The sequence below is a fragment of the Ranitomeya imitator genome, chromosome 10 (assembly GCF_032444005.1).
Source record: "Ranitomeya imitator isolate aRanImi1 chromosome 10, aRanImi1.pri, whole genome shotgun sequence".
Lineage (NCBI taxonomy): Eukaryota > Metazoa > Chordata > Amphibia > Anura > Dendrobatidae > Ranitomeya > Ranitomeya imitator.
In genome coordinates this window covers 5,253,058-5,270,167 of record NC_091291.1, presented here as the reverse complement: position 1 = coordinate 5,270,167, position 17,110 = coordinate 5,253,058, and the positions used below count along the sequence as shown (strand labels likewise).

General features: G+C 59.3%; 1 protein-coding gene across 2 annotated transcripts in view; it reads right to left on the bottom strand.

The window, feature by feature from the left end:
• IGSF21 (immunoglobin superfamily member 21) overlaps window positions 1–17,110 on the bottom strand; it is a 419,989-nt gene that overhangs the window by 230,604 nt on the left and 172,275 nt on the right. For both annotated transcript variants that reach the window (XM_069740855.1, XM_069740854.1), the window contains exon 3: window positions 15,518–15,639. In XM_069740855.1, coding sequence (XP_069596956.1) covers window positions 15,518–15,639 — 122 coding nt within the window. The remainder of the gene's footprint in view (window positions 1–15,517; window positions 15,640–17,110) is intronic.

The window sequence follows — 17,110 nt, the reverse complement described above, 5'->3', positions numbered from 1 at the left end:
GAGAGCCGTCCATACAGAGAGCCGACCATACAGAGAGCCGGCCATACAGAGAGCCGGCCATACAGAGTGCCAACCATACAGAGAGCCGGCCATACAGAGAGCCGGCCATACAGAGAGCCGACCATACAGACATACAGAGAGCCGGCCATACAGAGAGCCGGCCATACAGAGAGCCGACCATACAGAGAGCCGACCATACAGAGAGCCGGCCATACAGAGAGGCGACCATACAGAGAGCCGACCATACAGACATACAGAGACCCGGCTACACAGAGAGCCGGCCATACAGAGAGCCGACCATACAGAGAGCCGACCATACAGAGAGCCGACCATACAGAGAGGCGGCCATACAGAGAGCCGGCCATACAGAGAGGCGGCCATACAGAGAGGCGGCCATACAGAGAGGCGGCCATACAGAGAGGCGACCATACAGAGAGCCGACCATACAGAGAGGCGGCCATACAGAGAGGCGGCCATACAGAGAGCCGGCCATACAGAGAGCCGGCCATACAGAGAGCCGGCCATACAGAGAGCCGACCATACAGAGAGCCGACCATACAGAGAGCCGGCCATACAGAGAGCCGGCCATACAGAGAGGCGGCCATACAGAGAGGCGGCCATACAGAGAGCCGGCCATACAGAGAGCCGGCCATACAGAGAGGCGGCCATACAGAGAGCCGGCCATACAGAGAGCCGACCATACAGAGAGCCGGCCATACAGAGAGCCGGCCATACAGAGTGCCAACCATACAGAGAGCCGGCCATACAGAGAGCCGTCCATACAGAGAGCCGACCATACAGAGAGCCGGCCATACAGAGAGCCGGCCATACAGAGAGCCGGCCATACAGAGTGCCAACCATACAGAGAGCCGGCCATACAGAGAGCCGACCATACAGACATACAGAGAGCCGGCCATACAGAGAGCCGACCATACAGAGAGGCGACCATACAGAGAGCCGGCCATACAGAGAGCCGGCCATACAGAGAGGCGGCCATACAGAGAGCCGACCATACAGACATACAGAGACCCGGCCATACAGAGAGCCGACCATACAGAGAGCCGACCATACAGAGAGCCGACCATACAGAGAGCCGGCCATACAGAGAGCCGGCCATACAGAGAGCCGGCCATACAGAGAGGCGGCCATACAGAGAGCCGGCCATACAGAGAGCCGACCATACAGACATACAGAGACCCGGCCATACAGAGAGCCGGCCATACAGAGAGCCATCCATACAGAGAGCCGTCCATACAGAGAGCCGACCATACAGAGAGCCGGCCATACAGAGAGCCGGCCATACAGAGAGCCGGCCATACAGAGTGCCAACCATACAGAGAGCCGGCCATACAGAGAGCCGTCCATACAGAGAGCCGACCATACAGAGAGCCGGCCATACAGAGAGCCGGCCATACAGAGTGCCAACCATACAGAGAGCCGGCCATACAGAGAGCCGGCCATACAGAGAGCCGACCATACAGACATACAGAGAGCCGGCCATACAGAGAGCCGACCATACAGAGAGCCGGCCATACAGAGAGCCGGCCATACAGAGAGCCGACCATACAGACATACAGAGACCCGGCTATACAGAGAGCCGGCCATACAGAGAGCCGACCATACAGAGAGCCGACCATACAGAGAGCCGACCATACAGACATACAGAGAGCCGGCCATACAGAGAGCCGGCCATACAGAGAGCCGGCCATACAGAGAGCCGACCATACAGAGAGCCGACCATACAGAGAGCCGACCATACAGAGACCCGACCATACAGAGAGCCGACCATACAGAGAGGCGGCCATACAGAGAGCCGACCATACAGAGAGCCGGCCATACAGAGAGGCGGCCATACAGAGAGCCGGCCATACAGAGAGGCGGCCATACAGAGAGCCGGCCATACAGAGAGCCGGCCATACAGAGAGGCGGCCATACAGAGAGCCGGCCATACAGAGAGCCGACCATACAGAGAGCCGACCATACAGAGAGCCGGCCATACAGAGAGGCGACCATACAGAGAGCCGACCATACAGACATACAGAGACCCGGCTATACAGAGAGCCGGCCATACAGAGAGCCGACCATACAGAGAGCCGACCATACAGAGAGCCGACCATACAGAGAGCCGACCATACAGAGAGGCGACCATACAGAGAGCCGGCCATACAGAGAGCCGGCCATACAGAGAGGCGGCCATACAGAGAGGCGGCCATACAGAGAGGCGGCCATACAGAGAGCCGGCCATACAGAGAGCCGACCATACAGAGAGGCGGCCATACAAAGAGCCGGCCATACAGAGAGCCGACCATACAGACATACAGAGACCCGGCCATACAGAGAGCCGACCATACAGAGAGCCGACCATACAGAAAGCCGGCCATACAGAGAGCCGACCATACAGAGAGCCGGCCATACAGAGAGCCGGCCATACAGAGAGCCGGCCATACAGAGAGCCGGCCATACAGAGAGCCGGCCATACAGAGAGCCGACCATACAGAGAGCCGGCCATACAGAGAGCCGGCCATACAGAGAGCCGGCCATACAGAGAGCCGGCCATACAGAGAGCCGGCCATACAGAGTGCCAACCATACAGAGAGCCGGCCATACAGAGAGCCGTCCATACAGAGAGCCGACCATACAGAGAGCCGGCCATACAGAGAGCCGGCCATACAGAGTGCCGGCCATACAGAGAGCCGGCCATACAGAGAGCCGACCATACAAACATACAGAGAGCCGGCCATACAGAGAGCCGGCCATACAGAGAGCCGACCATACAGAGAGCCGGCCATACAGAGAGGCGACCATACAGAGAGCCGACCATACAGACATACAGAGACCCGGCTATACAGAGAGCCGGCCATACAGAGAGCCGACCATACAGAGAGCCGACCATACAGAGAGCCGACCATACAGAGAGCCGACCATACAGAGAGGCGACCATACAGAGAGCCGGCCATACAGAGAGCCGGCCATACAGAGAGGCGGCCATACAGAGAGGCGGCCATACAGAGAGGCGGCCATACAGAGAGCCGGCCATACAGAGAGCCGACCATACAGAGAGGCGGCCATACAAAGAGCCGGCCATACAGAGAGCCGACCATACAGACATACAGAGACCCGGCCATACAGAGAGCCGACCATACAGAGAGCCGACCATACAGAGAGCCGGCCATACAGAGAGCCGGCCATACAGAGAGCCGGCCATACAGAGAGCCGGCCATACAGAGAGCCGGCCATACAGAGAGCCGGCCATACAGAGAGCCGGCCATACAGAGAGCCGACCATACAGAGAGCCGGCCATACAGAGAGCCGGCCATACAGAGAGCCGGCCATACAGACATACAGAGAGCCGACCATACAGACATACAGAGAGCCGGCCATACAGAGAGCCGGCCATACAGAGAGCCGGCCATACAGAGAGCCGGCCATACAGAGAGCCGACCATACAGAGAGCCGACCATACAGAGACCCGACCATACAGAGAGCCGACCATACAGAGAGCCGACTATACAGAGAGCCGACCATACAGAGAGGCGGCCATACAGAGAGCCGGCCATACAGAGAGCCAACCATACAGAGAGCCGGCCATACAGAGAGCCGTCCATACAGAGAGCCGACCATACAGAGAGCCGACCATACAGAGAGCCGGCCGTACAGAGAGGCGGCCATACAGAGAGGCGGCCATACAGAGAGCCGGCCATACAGAGAGCCGGCCATACAGAGAGCCGGCCATACAGAGAGCCGGCCATACAGAGAGGCGGCCATACAGAGAGGCGGCCATACAGAGAGGCGGCCATACAGAGAGCCGACCATACAGAGAGCCGGCCATACAGAGAGCCGGCCATACAGAGAGCCGACCATACAGAGAGGCGGCCATACAGAGAGCCGACCATACAGAGAGCCGGCCATACAGAGAGCCGGCCATACAGAGAGCCGGCCATACAGAGTGCCAACCATACAGAGAGCCGGCCATATAGAGAGCCGTCCATACAGAGAGCCGACCATACAGAGAGCCGGCCATACAGAGAGCCGGCCATACAGAGAGCCGGCCATACAGAGTGCCAACCATACAGAGAGCCGACCATACAGAGAGCCGACCATACAGACATACAGAGAGCCGGCCATACAGAGAGCCGGCCATACAGAGAGCCGACCATACAGAGAGCCGGCCATACAGAGAGGCGACCATACAGAGAGCCGGCCATACAGAGAGCCGGCCATACAGAGAGGCGGCCATACAGAGAGCCGACCATACAGACATACAGAGAGCCGGCCATACAGAGAGCCGACCATACAGAGAGCCGACCATACAGAGAGCCGACCATACAGAGAGCCGGCCATACAGAGAGCCGGCCATACAGAGAGCCGGCCATACAGAGAGCCGGCCATACAGAGAGGCGGCCATACAGAGAGCCGGCCATACAGAGAGCCGACCATACAGACATACAGAGACCCGGCCATACAGAGTGCCAACCATACAGAGAGCCGGCCATACAGAGAGCCGTCCATACAGAGAGCCGACCATACAGAGAGCCGGCCATACAGAGAGCCGACCATACAGAGAGCCGACCATACAGAGAGCCGGCCATACAGAGAGGCGACCATACAGAGAGCCGGCCATACAGAGAGCCGGCCATACAGAGAGGCGGCCATACAGAGAGCCGACCATACAGACATACAGAGAGCCGGCCATACAGAGAGCCGGCCATACAGAGAGGCGGCCATACAGAGAGCCGACCATACAGACATACAGAGAGCCGGCCATACAGAGAGCCGGCCATACAGAGAGCCGACCATACAGAGAGCCGACCATACAGAGAGCCGGCCATACAGAGAGCCGGCCATACAGAGAGCCGGCCATACAGAGAGCCGGCCATACAGAGAGGCGGCCATACAGAGAGCCGGCCATACAGAGAGCCGACCATACAGACATACAGAGACCCGGCCATACAGAGAGCCAACCATACAGAGAGCCGGCCATACAGAGAGCCGTCCATACAGAGAGCCGACCATACAGAGAGCCGGCCATACAGAGAGCCGGACATACAGAGAGCCGTCCATACAGAGAGCCGGCCATACAGAGAGCCGACCATACAGACATACAGAGAGCCGGCCATACAGAGAGCCGGACATACAGAGTGCCAACCATACAGAGAGCCGGCCATACAGAGAGCCGACCATACAGACATACAGAGAGCCGGCCATACAGAGAGCCGGCCATACAGAGAGCCGACCATACAGAGAGCCGGCCATACAGAGAGGCGACCATACAGAGAGGCGACCATACAGAGAGCCGGCCATACAGAGAGCCGGCCATACAGACAGAGAGCCGACCATACAGACATACAGAGACCCGGCCATACAGAGAGCCGACCATACAGAGAGCCGACCATACAGAGAGCCGACCATACAGAGAGCCGGCCATACAGAGAGCCGGCCATACAGAGAGCCGGCCATACAGAGAGGCGGCCATACAGAGAGCCGACCATACAGACATACAGAGACCCGGCCATACAGAGAGCCGACCATACAGAGAGCCGACCATACAGAGAGCCGGCCATACAGAGAGCCGGCCATACAGAGAGCCGGCCATACAGAGAGCCGACCATACAGAGAGCCGACCATACAGAGAGCCGGCCATACAGAGAGCCGGCCATACAGAGAGCCGGCCATACAGAGAGCCGACCATACAGAGAGCCGGCCATACAGAGAGCCGACCATACAGAGAGCCGGCCATACAGAGAGCCGGCCATACAGAGAGCCGACCATACAGAGAGCCGACCATACAGACATACAGAGAGCCGGCCATACAGAGAGCCGGCCATACAGAGAGCCGGCCATACAGAGAGCCGACCATACAGAGACCCGACCATACAGAGAGGCGACCATACAGAGAGGCGGCCATACAGAGAGCCGACCATACAGAGAGCCGGCCATACAGAGAGCCGACCATACAGAGAGCCGACCATACAGAGAGGCGGCCATACAGAGAGCCGACCATACAGAGAGCCGGCCATACAGAGAGCCGGCCATACAGAGAGGCGGCCATACAGAGAGCCGGCCATACAGAGAGCCGGCCATACAGAGAGCCGACCATACAGAGAGCCGGCCATACAGAGAGCCGACCATACAGAGAGCCGACCATACAGAGAGGCGGCCATACAGAGAGCCGACCATACAGAGAGCCGGCCATACAGAGAGCCGGCCATACAGAGAGGCGGCCATACAGAGAGGCGGCCATACAGAGAGCCGACCATACAGAGAGCCGGCCATACAGAGAGCCGGCCATACAGAGAGCCGGCCATACAGAGAGCCGTCCATACAGAGAGCCGGCCATACAGAGAGCCGGCCATACAGAGAGCCGGCCATACAGAGAGCCAACCATACAGAGAGCCGGCCATACAGAGAGCCGGCCATACAGAGAGCCGGCCATACAGAGAGCCGGCCATACAGAGAGCCGACCATACAGAGAGCCGACCATACAGAGAGCCGACCATACAGAGAGGCGGCCATACAGAGAGCCGACCATACAGAGAGCCGGCCATACAGAGAGGCGACCATACAGAGAGCCGGCCATACAGAGAGGCGACCATACAGAGAGCCGACCATACAGAGAGCCGACCATACAGAGAGCCGGCCATACAGAGAGCCGACCATACAGAGAGCCGGCCATACAGAGAGCCAACCATACAGAGAGCCGGCCATACAGAGAGCCGGCCATACAGAGAGCCGGCCATACAGAGAGCCGGCCATACAGAGAGCCGACCATACAGAGAGCCGACCATACAGAGAGCCGACCATACAGAGAGCCGACCATACAGAGAGCCGGCCATACAGAGAGGCGACCATACAGAGAGCCGACCATACAGAGAGCCGACCATACAGAGAGCCGGCCATACAGAGAGCCGGCCATACAGAGAGCCGGCCATACAGAGAGGCGGCCATACAGAGAGCCGGCCATACAGACATACAGAGAGCCGGCCATACAGAGAGCCGACCATACAGACATACAGAGAGCCGGACATACAGAGAGCCGGCCATACAGAGAGCCGGCCATACAGAGAGCCGACCATACAGAGAGCCGACCATACAGAGAGGCGGCCATACAGAGAGCCGACCATACAGAGAGCCGGCCATACAGAGAGCCGGCCATACAGAGAGCCGGCCATACAGAGAGGCGGCCATACAGAGAGCCGGCCATACAGAGAGCCGACCATACAGAGAGCCGGCCATACAGAGAGCCGGCCATACAGAGAGCCGACCATACAGAGAGCCGACCATACAGAGAGGCGGCCATACAGAGAGCCGACCATACAGAGAGCCGGCCATACAGAGAGCCGACCATACAGAGAGGCGGCCATACAGAGAGCCGGCCATACAGAGAGCCGACCATACAGAGAGCCGGCCATACAGAGAGCCGGCCATACAGAGAGCCGGCCATACAGAGAGCCGGCCATACAGAGTGCCAACCATACAGAGAGCCGGCCATACAGAGAGCCGTCCATACAGAGAGCCGACCATACAGAGAGCCGACCATACAGACATACAGAGAGCCGGACATACAGAGAGCCGGCCATACAGAGAGGCGGCCATACAGAGAGCCGGCCATACAGAGAGCCGGCCATACAGAGAGGCGGCCATACAGAGAGCCGGCCATACAGAGAGCCGGCCATACAGAGAGCCGGCCATACAGAGAGCCGGCCATACAGAGAGCCGACCATACAGAGAGCCGGCCATACAGAGAGCCGGCCATACAGAGACCCGACCATACAGAGAGCCGGCCATACAGAGAGCCGGCCATACAGAGAGCCGGCCATACAGAGAGCCGGCCATACAGAGAGCCGACCATACAGAGAGCCGGCCATACAGAGAGCCGGCCATACAGAGACCCGACCATACAGAGAGCCGACCATACAGAGAGGCGGCCATACAGAGAGCCGACCATACAGAGAGCCGACCATACAGAGACCCGACCATACAGAGAGCCGACCATACAGAGAGGCGGCCATACAGAGAGCCGGCCATACAGAGAGCCGACCATACAGAGAGCCGACCATACAGAGAGGCGGCCATACAGAGAGCCGACCATACAGAGAGCCGGCCATACAGAGAGCCGGCCATACAGAGAGCCGGCCATACAGAGAGGCGGCCATACAGAGAGCCGGCCATACAGAGAGCCGACCATACAGAGAGCCGGCCATACAGAGAGCCGGCCATACAGAGAGCCGACCATACAGAGAGCCGACCATACAGAGAGGCGGCCATACAGAGAGCCGACCATACAGAGAGCCGGCCATACAGAGAGCCGACCATACAGAGAGGCGGCCATACAGAGAGCCGGCCATACAGAGAGCCGACCATACAGAGAGCCGGCCATACAGAGAGCCGGCCATACAGAGAGCCGGCCATACAGAGAGCCGGCCATACAGAGTGCCAACCATACAGAGAGCCGGCCATACAGAGAGCCGTCCATACAGAGAGCCGACCATACAGAGAGCCGACCATACAGAGAGCCGGCCATACAGAGAGCCGGCCATACAGAGAGCCGACCATACAGAGAGCCGTCCATACAGAGAGCCGACCATACAGAGAGCCGGCCATACAGAGAGCCGACCATACAGAGAGCCGACCATACAGAGAGCCGGCCATACAGAGAGCCGGCCATACAGAGAGCCGACCATACAGAGAGCCGACCATACAGAGAGCCGGCCATACAGAGAGCCGGCCATACAGAGAGCCGACCATACAGAGAGCCGGCCATACAGAGAGCCGACCATACAGAGAGCCGGCCATACAGAGAGCCGGCCATACAGAGAGCCGGCCATACAGAGAGCCGACCATACAGAGAGCCGACCATACAGAGAGCCGGCCATACAGAGAGCCGGCCATACAGAGAGCCGACCATACAGAGAGCCGACCATACAGAGAGCCGGCCATACAGAGAGCCGACCATACAGAGAGCCGACCATACAGAGAGCCGGCCATACAGAGAGCCGGCCATACAGAGAGCCGACCATACAGAGAGCCGACCATACAGAGAGCCGGCCATACAGAGAGCCGGCCATACAGAGAGCCGACCATACAGAGAGCCGGCCATACAGAGAGCCGACCATACAGAGAGCCGGCCATACAGAGAGCCGGCCATACAGAGAGCCGGCCATACAGAGAGCCGACCATACAGAGAGCCGACCATACAGAGAGCCGACCATACAGAGAGCCGGCCATACAGAGAGCCGACCATACAGAGAGCCGGCCATACAGAGAGGCGGCCATACAGAGAGCCGGCCATACAGAGAGCCGGCCATACAGAGAGGCGGCCATACAGAGAGCCGGCCATACAGAGAGCCGGCCATACAGAGAGCCGGCCATACAGAGAGCCGGCCATACAGAGAGCCGACCATACAGAGAGCCGGCCATACAGAGAGCCGGCCATACAGAGACCCGACCATACAGAGAGCCGGCCATACAGAGAGGCGGCCATACAGAGCGCCGGCCATACAGAGAGCCGGCCATACAGAGAGCCGGCCATACAGAGAGCCGGCCATACAGAGAGCCGACCATACAGAGAGCCGGCCATACAGAGAGCCGGCCATACAGAGACCCGACCATACAGAGAGCCGACCATACAGAGAGGCGGCCATACAGAGAGCCGACCATACAGAGAGCCGACCATACAGAGACCCGACCATACAGAGAGCCGACCATACAGAGAGGCGGCCATACAGAGAGCCGGCCATACAGAGAGCCGACCATACAGAGAGCCGACCATACAGAGAGGCGGCCATACAGAGAGCCGACCATACAGAGAGCCGGCCATACAGAGAGCCGGCCATACAGAGAGCCGGCCATACAGAGAGGCGGCCATACAGAGAGCCGGCCATACAGAGAGCCGACCATACAGAGAGCCGGCCATACAGAGAGCCGGCCATACAGAGAGCCGACCATACAGAGAGCCGACCATACAGAGAGGCGGCCATACAGAGAGCCGACCATACAGAGAGCCGGCCATACAGAGAGCCGACCATACAGAGAGGCGGCCATACAGAGAGCCGGCCATACAGAGAGCCGACCATACAGAGAGCCGGCCATACAGAGAGCCGGCCATACAGAGAGCCGGCCATACAGAGAGCCGGCCATACAGAGTGCCAACCATACAGAGAGCCGGCCATACAGAGAGCCGTCCATACAGAGAGCCGACCATACAGAGAGCCGACCATACAGAGAGCCGGCCATACAGAGAGCCGGCCATACAGAGAGCCGTCCATACAGAGAGCCGACCATACAGAGAGCCGGCCATACAGAGAGCCGACCATACAGAGAGCCGACCATACAGAGAGCCGACCATACAGAGAGCCGGCCATACAGAGAGCCGGCCATACAGAGAGCCGACCATACAGAGAGCCGGCCATACAGAGAGGCGGCCATACAGAGAGCCGACCATACAGAGAGCCGGCCATACAGAGAGCCGACCATACAGAGACCCGACCATACAGAGAGCCGACCATACAGAGAGCCGGCCATACAGAGAGCCGGCCATACAGAGAGCCGGCCATACAGAGAGCCGGCCATACAGAGAGCCGGCCATACAGAGAGCCGGCCATACAGAGAGCCGACCATACAGAGAGCCGGCCATACAGAGAGCCGACCATACAGAGAGCCGGCCATACAGAGAGCCGACCATACAGAGAGCCGACCATACAGAGAGCCGGCCATACAGAGAGCCGGCCATACAGAGAGACGGTTATACACCTGAAAATGTCTATGGGGGGTGCAAAATGGGCAGCATGCAGGAAAAGAACAGCCCCCGGTACATTGTATGTAATGTGCTAGTGGTGGAGCTATATATCCATCTCATTCATCACCAGTAACATGTTCCGCGGTGCACGCGTCAATAGTCCGTACCCCATAGTGCAGAGCAATGAAGCGTCTGGGGGAGCGGTCACCATTAGAGCCCCCTGTTCTTTGCTGGTTATCCCCCCATATCTAGATCACATACTTCCAGCACAGCTTATGGTGGGACCCCCAATCCTCCTCTGCCCCCACTCTCCCCTCAGCCTCCCTCCATTCTCTTCTGCTGTTTCCATTCTCTGCTGGAAAGAAGCAAATTCTAAATATCTTCATTTAAATGTAAATGTTCCCGTCCCCCCATGTAGGGCCACTGCTGCCGGCACCGCCGCTCCGGGCCGTAATGCAACATTCACTGCTCGGTAATTCAGTCTCTTCCTCCAGTAACTGTGGATTTCCCATTATCCGTGCATTCCGAGTCACGGACATAAAGTCCACACTACAACTCCCAGCATGCACACTGATAATGAAGCATCCGAAAAACTCTGCTATTAAATCTTCACAACTTTCAGGACTTTATAATGACACAGCTGAGGGTTTGTTACAATGTAATCAGACGGACATATTTTACTTGAAATGTTACATTGTCGAAAACGGGAGTTAAAGTAGGGAAGGGAGTGACCTGCGCAGATACATTGTACCAAACCTTCAGCTGATCTGCCCTGAGTATGTGCTACCATGTGTCCAGTGTAGACATTCACCTAGACCAGGGGTGCACTACCTGCGGGCCACACGTGTACTGCTTGCCTGTGCGTGGCTTCCTGCATGTAGGAGGGTCCCCCATCTAGTTTTAGGAGACCCCGGAGGGTGTCACCGGCAGCCATCTATGCTCGTAGTTTATAGCTTCAGATGTCACGTTTTGTTGTGGCCCCTGACCTGAACTCTCTCTGTGCATCGTTCACACTGGACACACTGTCACAGACCCTCAGCTGCTGGAGGTCCTTGGACCTTTCTAAGGAGATGATTTCGGAGCGGGGTCCTTATGAGCTGGGAATAAGGAGCTGCCAGCGATGGCTTCTGGTGGGATGGCGCCGCCGCCAACCTCGGAGCTTATCACACGCAGTCACAGTGATGACACGGCGCCGGATCGCTCCGGAGAACGGAGGAAGTGGATTTTTATCTTTGAAATGATAAAATTTGCCTCACGCCGGTTGATCGTCTTTGTGAACCCTCAGGATCCGCCACAAAAAAGACTTTTATCTTCCTTTCCCTTTCATCCTCCTCCGCGGTTCACTGCGACTCTGTATACTAATGTCCCGGCACGCAGAAGACGGCGTCAGCGGTGGAATCGGACGCCTGTGACCTTAATGGCTGCAGACTGAGCCGCCTGTGACCTTGGGAGACGCAGGAGTGGTAGGAATGACCGCCTGTATCTGCGCTCCGCCCTGCGAAAACGCCAACCACCCCTCCCCCACATTACATGGCGGCATGGACTCCCTCATTATAACGCGCCACTCAGCATGGTCGTGGGACAGTCCAGCAGCAATGACATATTCACCCAACCGCTGCAGCCAATCACTCAGCAAACATCACCACTGAAGCGGCTGCTGTAGCCACGTAAACGATATTACCAGCCAGGGGACTTTTTAAACCATTGATTTCAACAACCCCTTTAAGAAGAGGGAGGCTTTAAAGGGGTTTTCTGCTCCAAGTCTTAATCATGGCAGTGACGGCCAAATCCCGACAGTGTGTAATATATTAACTGTTATGATGAACCAAACCAGCAGATCCTAAGACCACCAGGACGCGCGTTGCAGACAAACGAGCGTCACATGACCAATAAGAGGAGCCGGAAGAAAAACCGGTCACGTGCAAACCCCTGGGGCAGAGAAACCGGTCACGTGGCGACCGCTGGGACAGAGAAACCGGTCACGTGCCGACCGCTGGGACAGAGAAACCGGTCACGTGCCGACCCCTGGGACAGAGAAACCGGTCACGTGCCGACCGCTGGGGCAGAGAAACCGGTCACGTGCCAACCCCTGGGGCAGATAAATCGGTCACGTGCCGACCGCTGGGGCAGAGAAACCGGTCACGTGCCGACCGCTGGGACAGAGAAACCGGTCACGTGCCGACCCCTGGGACAGAGAAACCGGTCACGTGCCGACCGCTGGGGCAGAGAAACCGGTCACGTGCCGACCGCTGGGGCAGAGAAACCGGTCACGTGCCGACCGCTGGGACAGAGACACCGGTCACGTGCCGACCGCTGGGGCAGAGAAACCGGTCACGTGCCGACCCTTGGGACAGAGACACCGGTCACGTGCCGACCGCTGGGGCAGAGAAACCGGTCACGTGCCGACCGCTGGGACAGAGACACCGGTCACGTGCCGACCGCTGGGACAGAGACACCGGTCACGTGCCGACCGCTGGGGCAGAGAAACCGGTCACGTGCCGACCCCTGGGACAGAGACACCGGTCACGTGCCGACCGCTGGGGCAGAGAAACCGGTCACGTGCCGACCGCTGGGACAGAGAAACCGGTCACGTGCCGACCGCTGGGGCAGAGAAACCGGTCACGTGCCGACCCCTGGGACAGAGAAACCGGTCACGTGCCGACCGCTGGGACAGAGAAACCGGTCACGTGCCGACCGCTGGGGCAGAGAAACCGGTCACGTGCCAACCGCTGGGGCAGAGAAACCGGTCACGTGCCGACCGCTGGGGCAGAGAAACCGGTCACGTGCCGACCCCTGGGGCAGATAAATCGGTCACGTGCCGACCGCTGGGGCAGAGAAACCGGTCACGTGCCGACCGCTGGGACAGAGAAACCGGTCACGTGCCGACCCCTGGGACAGAGAAACCGGTCACGTGCCGACCACTGGGGCAGAGAAACCGGTCACGTGCCGACCGCTGGGGCAGAGAAACCGGTCACGTGCCGACCGCTGGGGCAGAGAAACCGGTCACGTGCCGACCGCTGGGACAGAGACACCGGTCACGTGCCGACCGCTGGGGCAGAGAAACCGGTCACGTGCCGACCCTTGGGACAGAGACACCGGTCACGTGCCGACCGCTGGGGCAGAGAAACCGGTCACGTGCCGACCGCTGGGACAGAGACACCGGTCACGTGCCGACCGCTGGGACAGAGACACCGGTCACGTGCCGACCGCTGGGGCAGAGAAACCGGTCACGTGCCGACCCCTGGGACAGAGACACCGGTCACGTGCCGACCGCTGGGGCAGAGAAACCGGTCACGTGCCGACCGCTGGGGCAGAGACACCGGTCACGTGCCGACCGCTGGGGCAGAGACACCGGTCACGTGCCGACCGCTGGGACAGAGAAACCGGTCACGTGCCGACCGCTGGGACAGAGAAACCGGTCACGTGCCAACCCCTGGGGCAGATAAATCGGTCACGTGCCGACCGCTGGGGCAGAGAAACCGGTCACGTGCCGACCGCTGGGACAGAGAAACCGGTCATGTGCCGACCCCTGGGACAGAGAAACCGGTCACGTGCCGACCGCTGGGGCAGAGAAACCGGTCACGTGCCGACCGCTGGGGCAGAGAAACCGGTCACGTGCCGACCCCTGGGACAGAGAAACCGGTCACGTGCCGACCGCTGGGGCAGAGAAACCGGTCACGTGCCGACCGCTGGGGCAGAGAAACCGGTCACGTGCCGACCGCTGGGACAGAGACACCGGTCACGTGCCGACCGCTGGGGCAGAGAAACCGGTCACGTGCCGACCCCTGGGACAGAGATACCGGTCACGTGCCGACCGCTGGGGCAGATAAATCGGTCACGTGCCGACCGCTGGGACAGAGAAACCGGTCACGTGCCGACCGCTGGGACAGAGACACCGGTCACGTGCCGACCGCTGGGGCAGAGAAACCGGTCACGTGCCGACCCCTGGGACAGAGATACCGGTCACGTGCCGACCGCTGGGGCAGAGAAACCGGTCACGTGCCGACCGCTGGGACAGAGACACCGGTCACGTGCCGACCGCTGGGGCAGAGAAACCGGTCACGTGCCGACCCCTGGGACAGAGATACCGGTCACGTGCCGACCGCTGGGGCAGATAAATCGGTCACGTGCCGACCGCTGGGACAGAGAAACCGGTCACGTGCCGACCGCTGGGACAGAGACACCGGTCACGTGCCGACCGCTGGGGCAGAGAAACCGGTCACGTGCCGACCCCTGGGACAGAGATACCGGTCACGTGCCGACCGCTGGGGCAGAGAAACCGGTCACGTGCTGACCGCTGGGGCAGAGAAACCGGTCACGTGCCGACCGCTGGGGCAGAGAAACCGGTCACGTGCCGACCGCTGGGGCAGAGACACCGGTCACGTGCCGACCGCTGGGGCAGAGAAACCGGTCACGTGCCGACCGCTGGGGCAGAGACACCGGTCATGTGCCGACCGTTGGGGCAGAGAAACCGGTCACGTGCTGACCGCTGGGGCAGAGACACCGGGCACGTGCCGACCGCTGGGACAGAGAAACCGGTCACGTGCCGACCGCTGGGACAGAGAAACAAGTCATGTGCCGACCGCTGGGACAGAGAAATCGGTCACATGCCGACCCCTGGGACAGAGACACCGGTCACGTGCCGACCGCCGCTTGCTTACTGCCAAGAGAGCAGGTTTTGCCTGCAGGAAAAAATGCACCAAAAATGCAACGTGTGAACATAGCCTTACAGCGAGATCTGCTCCAGGGCGGTGGCCGCGCGCTCTGCCCGTGTGCACTCACCGCACGGTGGACTGGTACAGGAGGTCTTCTCTCTTGCGGTAATTCTCCATGTGAGAGTAATTGGTTGAGAACATGGCATCGAAAGTGAAAATCTTCTGTTTGATGGTTCCTCCATCCGTCACCTGAGGAGAGAGAGGACACCGTGAGACGCGGCAATGACACCGTGAGCGCAGGGAGCACAGAGGGGCAGAGCAGGGAGTACAGAAAAGCAGAGCAGGGAGTACAGAGGAGCAGAGCGGGGAGTACAGGGGAGCAGAGCGGGGAGCACAGAGGAGCAGAGTACGGAGTACAGAGGAGCAGAGCGGGGAGTACAGAGGAGCAGAGCAGCGAGCACAGAGGAGCAGAGCAGGGAGTACAGAAAAGCAGAGCAGGGAGCACAGAGGAGCAGAGTAGGGAGCACAGAGGAGCAGAGCAGGGAGTACAGGGGAGCAGAGCGGGGAGCACAGAGGAGCAGAGCACGGAGTACAGAGGCGGGGAGCGGGGAGCACAGAGGAGCAGAGTAGGGAGCACAGAGGAGCAGAGCAGGGAGTACAGGGGAGCAGAGCGGGGAGTACAGAGGTGCAGAGCACGGAGTACAGAGGCGGGGAGCGGGGAGCACAGAGGAGCAGAGCGGGGAGCACAGAGGAGCGAGCAGAGCACGGAGTACAGAGGTGCAGAGCGCGGAGCACAGAGGAGCAGAGCAGGGAGCACAGAGGTGCAGAGCAGGGAGTACAGAGGAGCAGAGCAGGGAGTACAGAGGAGCAGAGCGGGGAGTACAGAGGAGCAGAGCAGAGTACAGAGGAGCAGAGCGGGGAGTACAGAGGAGCAGAGCGGGGAGTACAGAGGAGCAGAGCACGGAGTACAGAGGAGCAGAGCAGAGTACAGAGGAGCAGAACAGGGAGTACAGAGGAGCAGAGCAGGCAGTACAGAGGAGCAGAGCAGAGTACAGAGGAGCAGAGCAGGGAGTACAGAGGAGCAGAGCAGGGAGTACAGAGGAGCAGATCAGGGAGTACAGAGGAGCAGAGCAGGGAGTACAGAGGAGCAGAGCAGGGAGTACAGAGGAGCAGAGCAGGGAGTACAGAGGAGCAGATCAGGGAGTACAGAGGAGCAGATCAGGGAGTACAGAGGAGCAGATCAGGGAGTACAGAGGAGCAGATCAGGGAGTACAGAGGAGCAGATCAGGGAGTACAGAGGAGCAGAGCAGAGTACAGAGGAGCAGAGCAGGGAGTACAGAGGGCCTCAGGGCAGGAGGAAAGCACAAGGGCCCCTAACTTGGTACTATGCACAAAATAGGAGTCTTGCAACCATCAGCATAGTCAGTGCATGCAATATAATGGACAGGAGGGGGCGCTAATATTTATGTAGAGGTAGTCCCATAAACAGTCCACACTGAGCACCCGCCACATTCGAGTACATTCAGCAGCCAGGTCATGTGACTGCTCACAGCAGCGCAGAGTATTTTAGCATGTGACAGGCATATGTGCCAATACCAGGATCTGCCCATCGCTCCCCTCCTTCAATCTCTATTGGCTGCCAGATAGTAAAATATGTTTAATTAGAAGCCGTGTCTACATATGCTTTCATAGTCCTGGTCTCTCCAGACATAAAGGTCAA